This window comes from Atta colombica, unplaced genomic scaffold (genome assembly GCF_001594045.1).
Source record: "Atta colombica isolate Treedump-2 unplaced genomic scaffold, Acol1.0 scaffold81, whole genome shotgun sequence".
Taxonomy (NCBI): Eukaryota; Metazoa; Arthropoda; class Insecta; order Hymenoptera; family Formicidae; genus Atta; species Atta colombica.
The window spans coordinates 120,986-136,556 of record NW_017259574.1 but is presented as its reverse complement, the minus strand read 5'-3'; the positions used below and the strand labels follow the sequence as shown (position 1 = coordinate 136,556).

Below are 15,571 nucleotides of genomic sequence, written 5' to 3'. Positions count from 1 at the left end.
ATAAATGATATCAATATATAAATAATTAATATACATAAAATATGTATATATACATATTTATTTATTTATATACATAATTTCTTGATATCCAACATTGGAATTAAAGGAAAGGAAAAGAACAAACACATCAATTAACGATGAAGAAGAAAATATTTTAATACTAGGAAAAAAAAGTTCTCTATGTACTGTTGTTAAAATATAAGAGCGGACTGATAAATAAGATACAGATCAAATTTATGCTTATTTATTTACATACGTACGCGTGCGCGCGCGCGCTGAAATTAAGCAAATGGATCCTGCGATGCTGATTATCACTCGCTCATTAGTGGAAGGAATAAAGTAAGACATGTATTCCAACAACTAATGGGCATTATGAAAGAGGAAAGGAAGGAGATTAACGGGGAAATAAGTTGAACGGCGTCAGGTTGAACGGGAGGAATAGAGGAGGTAATATGCGAGAGACGGGAAATTCCGCAATCGGGGATGGTAGTATCGGATGTGAAACAGGGAAAGAACTGGACGGAAAGAAATCATCGAAGAAATCTGGGGACAAATCGGAGACAGGAGAGTAAGAAATTTCTAATAGCGATGATAAAGTCGAGGGAGACTGAACGACCAAAGTTGTCTGTTCTTGGGCCGATGTCTGAATTAGCGAAGATTGTTCCCGAGCGGAGAGTTTTGCGCGGTGTTAGAGCGGACACGAACGGTGAGGCGCGTTAATCCCCCCTAGGTGACGGTGACGAGGGGGCGGAAGAACTGCGTGAACGCATTAAAAATTTGATTATCTTTAAAGAGGGACCACTCAAGAAGAGGAGAGATCACCCAATGTATTGTAGCGAAATCAAAACTTACTACTTGGCGATAACGATGAATAAGGTGCTCGAGAGAGAGGGTGCTGTCGATTATGGAATACTGGGTATCAGGTCTGCTTCGTCAAATTCCTCGATCAGGCAATGCCGTTGGTCTTAAGTTGATAGTATGCACTGGTTTTGCATTGACTCTACTAGAAAAAGGGCTTCGAAAATCAGCTGAAGCCTTTTTCAAAAGTTCCGACAATAATAGCTTCTCAAAACTCAGAGAAAAATTACCCTGAGGACTGCGGAACCGCGATTTTTATACTAATTCGCCCCTGATTACTCCAATTTGAATTGGTGGAACAGGTTTCGTTAACTAGTAATAGAATTTTTCTTTCGGATTGATCTTAGGGAAGGAAAGGATATTGATCGGAGTCTATAGTGTGGAAAAGTGTTTTCCTAAATTTTATGACCTTAAAATTTATGGGAAAACACTCGTGCAGTGCGTCAAGAAAGCGCACGTGCAGCATCGGCACGAGACCACCCAGAATCTACGCGTGTCGCTTCTTAGATTTTGTGATCGGATTTGTGAGAATCGTCCTCGACTTGACCGTTAAAAAGTCTTGGCGCCAGTCTTATGCTTCCAATGATATTTATTATTATTTTAGCCTCAGTGTCCGAGAGGCACAAACTTGGTGTCCTTTTGATTCCGCCGTGCACGTGCATCGATTTTTAGTTTATGTCGGAGCGACATTTACGAGGAGATACTGGATTCTTCGTTTTAATGTGGGAAGAGAAAACTTTTAGTTTTCTCTAGGCTATAACGCTCAACTTGTGCGTTATTTGCAGCTATTTTTTCAACGAATTCCAGATCTCCACGAAAGAAAAGAATCGTGGGAGTTCGCTGAACATTGCACTTAGTTTTTTTATGGTAATTTAGTCCCTTTCTTTCACATGTGATTTCTACCTCAGATTTTTATCTGTGTAGAAGAATAAACATTGATACGTAATGTTTACTGTGTGTTTAATAGAACTTTTAGACTAAATACATAACGTAATTTAAATCTACATCTTATTTATTAGACCTCTTTGTAATATTATAAACAAATTAATTACTGTTTCGGAAGAGAGAAAAAAAAACAAAGAAATGAAGGAAATACAAATGCACTTGATAGAATTTCTGATGCCGTTTGCCAATTCAATGATTTTCCTTTACCTCCAGTGCTAGATAAAATAGATTCATTTTTGACAATTATATATCGTTTAAGACAAATGTCGTTTCGAATACAACTAGATGCAATGCGAAACATATTAGATATGACATATTAGATAGAGTATTAATAAGTGAAAATGAGTAAAAAATACCATATATTTCTTACTTTTTAAGTACAATAAAATAGTACAATAAAATAGATCATAATGATAAATGATTTGTTTTATTTGGTTTTATAAAAAAGAAAATTGAGCATTAATGCAGAAAGGTAGTCACTTTTCAATTTGTAAAAATTTCCGAGGAAACGAATCGAAGTCCTTGGATGTATGTACACCAGAGTTGGAAACATATCATACGCTGTGTATCATACATAGGTAGTCTACATATGATACTGAAGTATGATATCTCTTTACTTTCATACGTTTATGTATTATACGTCACATAACTTATTTTTTAATTCGATGATCTTATTTAGATGTTTTGGATTGGCAAAATAAATTTACATTTTACTACTATATCAAAACAATTTGAAATATGATAATATGTAATTATATTGAAAATTAATTAGAAAAATGCCATAATCAGATTATATGTACTTTTAAATTAAATCCACGCGATAAGAGCACAAATTACTAATATTATTGTATACCAAATTCATGTATATATTACACTTGCATTTTCAATATTTCCTTTCCGTTTTTTATTTACAAACTACATTTTTTATAAAACTGGAAAGTTATTCGCAATCAGCAATTTAATATACTTCAAAATTTTAAGAACATTATTTTTTAGTCAATAAGATTAATAAATTAGAGATTACAGTTATGTTAAAGGTATCATATAAATTTGATATGTATTCTACGTATGATACACATTCGTACGTATCAAACTTCCAGAATCTTCTTCTCCTTTAATTGATCTCGCAACCGAACTGACTGGACTTGGCCATTGATGGTCTTCGAAATATGAACTAAGGTAAATTGAATGCAAGGCATCTCGAATCGGGAATAGAGTTCTAAAAAAAGATGATATAATCCACACAAAAATGGCGAGGCGCCCCCTCAAACACTGGACGCCTACGATGCTTCCGCACCGCACGACCATGCACCGAGACGAATGAAGAGATTTCGGATAATGTGATGCAATGGCACTGTCGAAGCCAGTAACGCGTTTCAAAAATATATTCGAGTTGATGCCACATAAGACAAGAGGGAACACGTCCGACCTCGCTCGAATGCTGCCAAAGACTTAAAAACTTCCAGAATATGTGTCAAATTAATGTACACTCACCAACTAAAAGATTGCATAAACACTTTTTTTTAATGGGTTTCGGAATCCGCTCACCGAGCGATTGATTCTTATTTATGGATCTTATTTATGGATCTTATTTATGGAAAAATAAATAAAGACCAATCGCTCGGTAAGTAGGCTGCATTCCGAAAACCATAGAAAAAAATTTGTTGCAACCTTAAAGGCCTTGTTCACAACTCATAGTTAACTCTTAACCGAGGTTCAATTTGTTTTTCATCTTTTTCCAATTCTAGAATTGAAAAGAGATAATGAATAAATTGAACTTTGGTTAAGAGTTAATCGTCAGTTGTGGCTTTAATATTAAAAAACAAATAAATGGTCTCAATCTCAAGTTCAATCACAAATTCAGCAATACGAAAATGGATTGAAATGAATTGGAAATTTTCAATCCATCCGAATTTATATTTTGAATCCATAAAAATGGATTGGATTCCATATAAATATTTTAATATATGTAAAAGTAAGTTTAAATAAATTAAAGTAGTAATTACATGAAATTTTAGTTATTATTTTAAAACTTTTATACGCTATGTAATAAAGAAACATGTTAATATATAATATACAAAAACAATTAATTTATTAATTAAAAATAAGGAATTTATATAAGTAACATTTATTGTGCATATTTAGATAGTTCTTTTTATATTTCTTTTAATTATTAAATGAAGGAGAATTTTCATGATATATTTTTACGGTACAACTTTTTTTTAACTCAATTGAATTAAAAATTTCTTATTCATATTTCTGAATAAAATAGCATTCATAATGCATTTTTAATGAAACAATGAATTGTCTATTCATAATTTTGAATTGAATAGTATCCATGGCCCATTTAAAAAAAAAAATTTTTTTTTATATTCAACTGAATTAAAAAACTACATTTCCTATTCAGAATTTTTAATTTAGCAGTATTCATCATGCACAGAAATAGCCGATATTATTTTTAGATTCAATTGGATTGAAAAATATTGCATATCCTATTCAGAATTTTAAATTAAGCAGTATTCACGATTCACATACAAAATTTTATAATATTATTTTTAGATTAGCAAGCATTTTAGATTAGAAAAGCATAGAAATATACTTCATGCCATTCCTATAAATGAATAAACATGCATTCAGGATTGAAAAGCATTCATTTTAACATTCGTGAATCAATATTTCTGAAAATCTGAATATATTTTAATCCATTTCAATCCATTCTCGTTTGCTGGAAACAGACACAGAGATTTTTTCATAAAGCATATATAAATACAAACCCCAACGAGATACTATTAAAGACTTATGGAAATTCGCATTCTGTTAAAATTTAAGTGATTAATGCCTGTTTCATTAAGTAGATTAATTTTAATCTCGGTTAAACTTATTTTTCTTCTTTTTCTAAGGACCATTTTCACCAACGTCGATTAATCTCATCCATTGATTAATTTTATCACCAGAATAGCCAATAGCAAGTTAAAAATTAAAAATCTGTCTTTCTCTTATTCTTGTTAGTAATAGTAAAGAAAAAGTGTTGTGAAGATAATAGGTGAAGATAATAAATAAAGCATTGAAATGTAAATATATTTGACTATTTTTTACAAATACATACTTTCGAAATTAGATTAGAGATGATGCGTTTTCAGTTTAGCAGTTTGACAGTTGGCAGACAATACTCAAAGTTAATCGGCGGATAAAAGGTTCGTTTGTGTCGCAAGCTTCAATATGCTCCAACATGCTCCTACCACAGCTCCTACTCACTCTATCAAGCGCGTTGGAATGAGTAAGAACTATAGGAGCATATTACAACATGTTGGAGCATGCGACAAACCTAAAGTAACTGGCGTTGATGAAACTGGCTCTAAAGATTAGAAAAAGACGAAAAGTACGTTGAATTAAGATTAAAGTTAATCTACGTGGAAATAAAAGCAATAAACTAGTAATATAGTACTAATTTCATAGGACATTTATAGGAATGCAAATAGAGTAATAGAGGTATCCACAGGAATGTGGATAGATGCTCCATGAGAAATAAAAGGATATAGTTTGAGGTATAGTAACATGTAAGACAAAGAAGAGGAGCCTCATGAGATTGAAAATGCCTATAGGATGACATATGCACATCTCCTCTGTCTTATGTGCACCTACATGTTCCTATACATCAAAGTATAGTATCCTATAGGTATTTAGTCTCCACAAAACATTTCTTCCGCATTCCTACGGGTACTTATATATCAACCTGACAGAATAATTCCTAAATAATTTCTAAAAACTGGAAGCCACGATAATAATTAATAAATGAGGTATGTTCCACGTCGGGTAAAAAAAATCCTGATTGCTATAAAGAAAATTTAATTTTTTTTGAATCACAAATATCTTGTTTATCACAGACTTTCAGTTTTTGGAGTTATCGAAATTATCGTAAATTTTTATGTGGAATTACATCAGTTGGCTACTGTTATAGTATTTCATGTATACACTCTAATATATAAATTAGAGGGACTACAGGATTTCAGAATATTTGTGACTATTTTGGGACTATACAGGATATCTCAAAATATTTGGAACTATTTTTGCAGATAGAGCGGATTAAACTGAACCGGAAGGTTCTCTATCATTTTGCAATTTTTGCAATTATTACCCAATGAGCAGAATGTCTAAAATCGCGACGCATTAGAGTCAACAACTTTAATCTTTAAGAGTTCTTTGAAAAACATTTTAAAAATATGTCATAAAAATATGTCTGAAAGATATCTTAAAGTTGTCTTATGCGTCGATTTTATCCGCTTCGGCAATTTTTAAACTAACTATTGAAAATTACAAAATGATACAGGACTTTTCGACTCAGTTTAATCTACTTTATCTGCACACAAAAATAGTCCCAAATACGAGACATATCATTTAAGTATATCATTTAAGATTCATCAATGTACATATCATTCTTTTTCTCATGTGATCTTATCATGCGAAGAGCCTCTTTTCATGAACTGGATGCCATAGATTCCTATGTAAAACCTTAGAAAAATTGTCTATGTTATTCTATATATACATGCTGTAGATACCTATTGTAAGAAATTTAGAAGAAATAGGTACAATAGAGAAGTTATCAGTATCAGGGCTATGTGGTTCAATGGCAAGACAAAAATCTACCAACTCGGAGAAGAAACGAGATCAGGCCTGGATTCGAGACAAAGAATACCCTGATATTTTTCTTGTTATTAATTGTTTAAACTATATAAGCTCCTACAGAGGCTGTTCCAAAATTTACTATCAGTATTGAAAATCTATAGTGCACATAACAAAATCATAGATTTTCAATACTGACAGTAAATTGTGGAATACAGCCAGAATCTTATAGTCCTCTCTAAGAACTCATGAAAAAACCCATGGGAGTTTACAGCAAGATAGGAGTCTTCTCTCATGGGGATCAGTCGAATTTACAGGTACCTATGGTTAGACAAATAGGAAAATTTATCCCATAAGAATTTGCAGCAGGATAGATATTTGTTACAAAAAATATACGTAAAAATTTAGAAAATGGGTGAATGTGCAATACTGTTCTACAACACTTCTTCATCTAAGGCTTCATTAGTTAATAGGCTAAGGTTCTTCATTTCATATTTATGTTATTGAAATACAATAATAATAAATAATAATAATAATAAATAAATAAATTTATGTTGTTTATGATACCTAAAATAAAGGGAATTGACAAAACCAAAATCAAAACTGGCTACCGTATAACTCTTATTATAGATCTCTCATTATATCATTAAACTTTTTTAAATTAATTCTCTAATGTTTAAGACTTTAGAAAAAACATTTTAGCATTAACAGATAAACAAATTTTTAATTTAAAAAAAGTTAAATTAAGGTTTAAACTAAATTAAGTTAAAAATTAATGCATTTAAAATTAACTAAGTTAAGTTAAAAATTATTAACTTTTTAACTTTTTTTTTAACTTTTAACATTTTAACTAGTTACTACCCAATGATTGATTAAAAATATGCATACTTATATAGCATTTATATAATAAAACATTACGAATTTATTAATGTATCATCGTCATCAAGTATCATCATCAAATATATGTTAATAATCATAAATTTTTATTAATTGTCGGTAACGTCATTGTTCTTCGGTTCCCCCCGGATCCATTGATAGTCAAAATTTGCCTAGTGTCGAGGGTCTTTAATAGTATCTCATCGGTGATACAAGTATCAACAGTATTTGATTTTATAGTACTATCATTTATTCAGTCAGTGTTTGTCCTTTGTCATGTTCACATTATTTATTATAATTTATTTAATTTATTATAATTGATTTTATCCTCTGACTACGGACATATTAAGTGTAGTAAAAAGAAATCCATTATTTTTCCATTCAATTTCATGCAAAAATAATGGATCTCTTTTTACTACACCTAATATTTATTATTTAAAAAATTTTTTTTCAATTATACAATTTTATCATTTTGACACATTTTCATTAATTAATTTTATTTACTATATTATATGGTTATTATACTGACTTGATTTTGTCTCTTCATTACACACGTCCATTATGTTCGATTGATAATTGTCTACGATCAGCAAGTTTTTATGAGAATAAGAATTGATTCTGCTAATTATTTGAAAGAGAAAACTAACTTAAATTTTCATTGTCAGCTTAACCAGATTCTCCACATGGTCTTCCAATCGTGAGCAGCTTTAATTATTCTGAGAACAGCTTACGAATAAATGTTCTATTTTAAGAAGAAGTCATATCTGTAAACTAATAATTTTTTTGAAATTTCTGAAAATGGTTCAATCAAGCAACCAAAGATTTCGAATTGTCAAGATTTCGAATTTAAAAGAATAGATTTAAATATCAAACTCATGTAATTATTATTTAAATATATAAAATAATTTACACAACAAGTTGGTCTTTAATACTCTGTAAACTTATTACATTGTAATTATTTTTCTTTTAAATTCATAGAAAAATGTCAGCTGTCGAATGCTTCACACTGCTATTTAATATGATACGTATTAACGGAATTATTCCATTTTTTTTATATGAAAAAAATACCTACTTTTCAAAGTTGTTTTAGAATAGTTTAATTGCAAAAAATCATTTTATTACTAACAAGTATGTAAGTTGTAAGTTGTACGTGGCATGCTTTCCATTTGATGACACAAGTTGATACAAGTCATCTTCTATCTTTGTCACTCTATGAATCTTAAGAAGAATAGAACGATGTTTGTATCGACATTGCTTGTGTCATCAAATGGAAAGTATTCCACTGATAGTGCAACTCTTGAAGAAGAAAAACCTTTGTAAATTGCTGCTCAAAGATGAAATAATTAAGTTTTCCGCAGACAAGTTTTTAGTGAACAAATTATTCTTACAAAAACTAATGAACATTTCAGACTTGTTCAGGGCTAGATTCGTCATTACGAGGGTTACATTTTAAGAGAATTTCAAAGCTTTGCATTTAAATTTTAATGAACAGAGAGCGAGTTAAAAAAAAGTCTTTCAATGATTTTTATTTTTTTTCTATTTAACTAATAGATCGATTTTAATGTTCTACGTCTTATGTTGTAGATATTTCGAATATCTATATTTTTTATACAAAACTTTTTTCCATCAATATCTTTCGTTTTATAAGCAAAAAACATATTCTTTGTAATTATTCGATTTTATTTTGCATATTTCCTTCAAGTCTCGAATCTCAAACATACACATTTCTTTTCTGATGACTTTTCTAACATGCATTTTACAATAAACCATTAATCATAAATTAATCAGAAGTTAGAAGCTGGAAATTGACCAATCACAGTCCAATTTCCAACTTCTAACTTCTGATTTATAACTAATGGCGTATTGTAGAATAGCTAGAAGATTTCGTAAAGAGAAATGCTGGTTTATAATTTTTTTCCGATAAAATATCTATTTCTATTCTATTTCTATTCTAAACTATTTTTGCTACTCAAGTTTATAAAGGAGGTATATAATTTGAAAAATCGTAAACAATTAAATATTTCATAAATTGTTGCGTTTTAACATGATTTATACTATTCTGGATTAATGAGAGGGGTATACTATTACTATAATTTCTTAAAATTTATGTTATTTAGAATGCTCCTTATTGATGCTGAAAATTGCCGAGCAGTCGAGATTACCCAGAAAATATTTTCGGTTGCTTGAAACAAGATTAATGTGAGAAGACTGTTATCGTTCACTTTCGGCGCGCCAAAGGCGAGCACACGGATATAGGTTCATGCTCGAGTGTGTGGCTACTGATTTCGCCATTTTATTTTCGCCATTGTTAATGAGTTCTTAACTAAGTACTCAGGAGCTTCAATTTTTTAATAAAGGTAAATTATTTCAATTATGTAAGAACTGATAGTGAAATTTATTTAGCAATACATGGAATATAAATTTTTCTATCTTAGACATGAAATTACATACTATAATTTGCACAACCTATTTTATTTGTTCCTCTGTCGATTTTATTTTCCCGAACAATGAATTATATAATTCATTTTTTGCATTGTCTGTCCATGTATCATACACTGTAATAGGTGCCATGAAATTAACCAATTTATTATGAATATTATATCGTACTCTCCTACCCTTTGTCGCACGTGTATCAATTTTTCTTTTCATTTTCTTACGCACATTCTGTAATTGGATCCATTGTTTGCTGAGCTGTACAGGATCTGTCACATCCGATGATTTATATTCTATCAAATCCCTCAACAGTTGATGATAAAAATCGTTATCGTCATAAATTTCTGGATCATATTCCTGAATTCTTCTACCATCATTATCTCCATTTAGCAAACATTTACCGACAATATTATACTCAGAACGCTTCAGTTGAGTTCTGTTTCGTAATTTGCTTATATCGTTCATAGCAAATTCAATTTGTTTCAGTGTAGTCTGACTAGAACCTTTATTCAAAGAACCTGTAGCAAATCGTGTTTTATCATTCCATTTTTTTATAACAGAGTTTCTATACTTTCTATATGAATCATGATCTTTTTGTAAAACTTTTTCATAGTCATTATATCTCAAACGTTTTTGAGGTACTAATTCTTCAATTGCTTCTATGTCTTCATCAATGGATAATTGCTTTCCATTTTCTAATTCGTCTTCAGTATCAGAAGATATTTTTTTATCCAATGGATCATCTGTATTTATATTCTTATTGGTTTTTATCTTTTTAACATCAATATATAAATTTTTTGTTTCAGGATATTGTTTTAATAAAAGATCTTTTAGTCGTAACATATTCTCCATGATTAATGCTAATTTCATTTTAGTTTCATTAACTATCTTTACAAAATTCATGTTTGATCCAAGTTCTTTATGAACATCATGCTGTGGCATTTGATTACTAATTACAACACATTTCTGTAATTTTATTCGTATTTCTAAGAAATTTTCCCATAGTTTCAGTTGATTTCTAACACAGTTTCCTTTCTTTATTTCTGTGTCAACATTTGTTTCAAACATTGTTTTAATAGTAGAGTTTATCTGTTTATAAAATGAATCATGTGTATTGATATCCATATCATAATAATTTTGATCTTCCAAATCAGACATGTTAATGAAGGCATTTATAGACCCTTCTTTCAAATTGGCTTCTCTATTGCTATCCAACTCATCCTCGTTTTGCTTCATTATATCATTAATTTCTTCTTCTTCAGGGCATTTACTTTTTGCATCTTCATTTATACTATCATCTTCATCGCTATATATGTCTTTTCTTGAGATCTTTTTACCAATGTATCTATATTAACAATGTGAATTTTCAAAATTTCATTTAACTATACTAATTTCTTTATCTATTATATATACAAAAATATGAAATACATAAACTTACCTCTTATCCACTTTATCTAAGGTATCAATATTTTGTTTGCGTATTTTAGAGATTTGTAATTTGTCGTCCGAGTCATCGTTTTCATTGTAAGGTTCTATTATTTTTGCCTTAGTATCCTCCTCTTCATCTGAACCAAAATCCGGTTTAGACATAATTAAAATATTTAATTCGTCCGCTAAATTCTTCCTAGCCATTTTTCTGTACTTATTAATGCTTATTAGACGATTACAAAATATGTTTTCATGAATCAACTTAACCTCTTAAAACCGTGTTTCAATTAGTTATGAGAACTAGAATAAGGGTTGCGATTACATGTGGCGTGGTACGCGGTATGCGGCATAGAAACTAACTAGGGCTACGTTCCAAAACTTCCTCTCTGAGGAAGATTGTACTCTATATGCTATAGTATATATGCTATAGTACGTTACATGTACTATATATTTCGAGTAAAATTTTCCTCGGAGAAGTTTTGGAACGTAATTTAGGTAACTATAGTGTGCCTTCCAACAAGCGACATAGTATGATACAGTAATCTTCTTTGTTTAACATTGACAAACAAGGCTGTAATGATTCATTGTGAAAGGAAGTTTTGGAACATAGCTTAGGTAACTATAGGAACCGCGCCGTACCGCTTGCTCTTTTTCTCCTCTATTAGGCCCTGCGCACAATAGGAAAAATAAGGAATTAAGAATAACGATTTCAACCTATTAGAAACCGTGTATTCCGATGTATCTGATTTCTGATAGATTAGAATCATTTATTCTTTATTCCTAATTCTTTTTATTGTGCGCAAAGCCGTATGTCTCTGGCATCTTAGCAAATGATTGAAATGAATTGAAATGGATTCAGATTTTCAGAAATATTGATTCGAACGAATGTTAAAATGAATGCTTTTTCCTGATGCATTTTTATTCATTTATAGGAATTGCATGGAGTATAACTGTATGTCTTTCAATTTAAAAATAATATTAGCTTTTTCTATGCGATTGTGAATACTATTCAATTCAAAATTTTGAATAGGAAATGCAGTTTTTTAATCCAATTGCATCTAATTGTATCTAATTGAATCCAATTGAATCCAATTAAATCCAAAAAAAAGGATTTACAATTTAGAATATTCGAATAGAAACAAATTTCAATTCATTTTAATCTATTCTCGGCTGTGATCAAAGTCTCGCTACAAATGCTTTGAAGCGGACCAATTAGAAGAAAGAATTTTACAAACTGACCAATTAAAAAACGCTTCAACATCGTTTGCAACATCGTGTTGATCGTATCCCTAGGACACTAGCGCGATGTTTGTCGCATGCGACACGTGCTATCCAATGTGTGTACAGCTTTACCGATGTTCTCATTCTAAAGATATACTGTACATTGAATATCGCGTATCGCACGCATCTAACATTGCGCTGGTACGACTGTAACGTCCGTCGCTAAATCAAATGCGAACGTACTTCCATTTAATTCTAAGAGATCGCGCCACACGTATCATTTTTCTATCTTGAACAAAATTTGAACATCGATTAGTGACACATGCATTGATTAACAAAATATGTATTTTTATGACGTTTTCAGTTTACCATAATGTTTTTTTTATATCTATTTAACTTTGGACACTTACTTTTATTTACTTTTAGTTTAATAATAGTTAAAATTATTCGACGAAAGGACTATACAATTATAATATTTTAGCTTTTACAAAAGCGTTTAATTCTATTCAAAATTTGTTGTAATAGATAATATATATAATTTCGAATTAATATATTTTTAGAATAAACACACACGCGCGCGCGCATATTGATCTATATTAATTGATTTATTGAGCAAAACAGTCACAATTGGTACTAATTGGAACATTTATCTTATGCATAAAAGAATTCATTTTTATATTTTTGAGAGATTGCATAAATAATCGAAATATATTCACTCATCGAATTTTTCTTTTCTTTCAGCGAGTCAACATAGACGACAAAGGAATGTCACGCGTTCTTATCTCTAAGGAGAGATAATTACTCCGGAGGAATTCGTAACATAAACTAATCGCAAGCATTTCTTGGCGAAAATACGGAACTTTATAAAACGTTGATAACCATTTGACGATTTTTTGGAGTTTATACGTTTCAAACTTTATAAGAATGCTTACAGAACATCATTGGGTTTTAAACACAGAACGCTTATGAAATACAATATATATTTCAATTGTTTCATAAAAGTTCTATACGTAATACTAAAGTAACGCTTTTCAAAGAATGCTCAGTAAACGCTGATGTGCCTTTGTGCAGAGAATTCACTGTCAAACTATTCAAACATTTAACAAACGCTTTTTTTAATAGACATGCATTTATGAGACAAGCATTTTTCTTCCGTTCAAAAAATGCTGTTTGTTAATGTGGCAAATTATTGAATCTCAGTAAACATTTTATAAGACTTTTAAATAACCCTAAAAAATGTTTTCCTCAATTCTATAACAAGTGTTTTTCCTCCTTTTAGCAAACATTCTATGTCCCATTTTCAAGCAGTGCACAACGTCCCACTAGAGGGACACAATGAAATTCAATTTATCGCATTTAAAAAAATCATCAAATATGGTAGGATAAAAGACGCAGATGATGAGATTTCTCAATGAAAAATTTTGTATTTTTAATAAAATGTTTGATAAAATGTCTGCGTTCAGCAGGCTTGAATTGAATGTTCATGTAAACGTCAAACAAACATTCATGAAACTTCTTATTTTCAGAGAATGTCTTTTAAATGCTGCAGCGTTGTAATTTTCGTTTTTTGAACACTCTATTGGCTGTTTCTAAATTCTCAACGAAATGCAAACGCTTACGTAAATATTAAACAAACATTTATAAAACTTTTCATTTTTGTCCGGGCTGGCTTGTAGAAGCCCCTTTCAAAAATCAAAAATTTAAAATCTCTCAAACTTAAATTGATTTTTCGTCATCTTCCACTACTAAAAGTTATCTTACTCATATATAGAGGCAAGATGACGAAATTGATGTCTTAAAAAAATTAAATTTTAAAGAATTTTAATTTATTTAACAACTGTATAATTTTTACAAATAATAATTAAGATTGTAGTGAACTTGAAAAAAAATAAATCACTCTCTTTACCTCATCACAGAAATTAGGAAAATCGACAAATCTTGAGGTCGTCTTACTCTTTTTGTCCTATATTTTAAATATTATAAGACAATAATTATTATCTTTCTATTGAATACATTTAAATCACATTTATCGTCTCTTAAAACGTTCCTTTCATTATTCAATCTAACGAAATAGTATTTTTCTTTATGTCACTTTAGCACATGTAAATATAAATATATATATGGTTAATTACATTATATTTTTCGTGATCATTCAAATCTAAATTTCAAATAATATTCTACTACGTAATAATATTTTATTATATTATTCTATAATATTTTATTAATATTATATATTAATACTCTATTATTATAATATTCTGTTATATTCCTACTGTTATTATCTCGGATTATTCTAAATTCTATTATGATAATTTACTTTACGTCTCTCACAATATTATAATACATTGCCTTTTCGATATTTACTCAGTTTTGTTATATATATACATACACTATTTACATTATATATATATACTTTATTATACATATACTTTATTCTTGATAATACTACTATCCATTCTTTTATTTAGTACTGAATATTAAATAATAATATTAATAGATCTTGATTTTAAAACATTCAGATATTTTAGAATTTTCTTGAATTATATTACTACGTCTACATATTATTGCGTATTATATTTACTATTATAATTATATCAGATTGTAGATGGAGATGAATTATTTTATTATATTCATTTAATGTATCAGTTGAATCTTTCTATAATGCTCAATTATCATAGCTCATGTTAACTATCCATTATTAAATAAATATATGCAATTTATACATATTTTCACACATACTGTTATTTCATATTCCGTCATTATTATTAATGGATTTAATATAATAATTATTTTACCTTACAGTAGAGTAGTATAAAGAGAGGTACGCCAATTACCGGATGTCGCCATTTTTAGCAAATACTTAATCATATAGCGGCAATTTCAAACATAAGTTTTTTCTTTTAAATCGTTTATGCATGTTGCATGCATATTTATTGCGTAGAAAATAACAATAAAAGCAGGGTTAGTTAATTTTTTAAAAATTAAGTTAAGGTTAATTATAAAATTAATTTACATTAAAAGTTGTATGAACAAAAAACTAACTCAATTAATATAACGTTAAGATTGAATTAACTCAAATCAAATAAAAAGAAAAGATTTTATATTCAAAATATTAATAAAAAGAAAAGATTTTATATACAAAATATTAATAAAAATTTACTGTATTAAAATAATTTTTTATTATATAATC

At 29.4% G+C, this 15,571-nt stretch overlaps 1 protein-coding gene across 1 annotated transcript; it reads right to left on the bottom strand.

Moving 5' to 3' along the window:
• Positions 1–9,765: 9,765 nt before the first annotated feature.
• On the bottom strand, positions 9,766–11,478 carry LOC108692721 (protein AATF). Its single transcript, XM_018201113.1, has 2 exons — positions 11,171–11,478; positions 9,766–11,077 (listed from the first exon to the last, which is right to left on the bottom strand). Exons 1-2 carry the CDS (start codon positions 11,362–11,364, stop codon positions 9,766–9,768), a joined length of 1,506 nt encoding a protein of 501 aa, XP_018056602.1. The 5' UTR covers positions 11,365–11,478.
• Between the last annotated feature and the right edge of the window lie 4,093 nt (positions 11,479–15,571).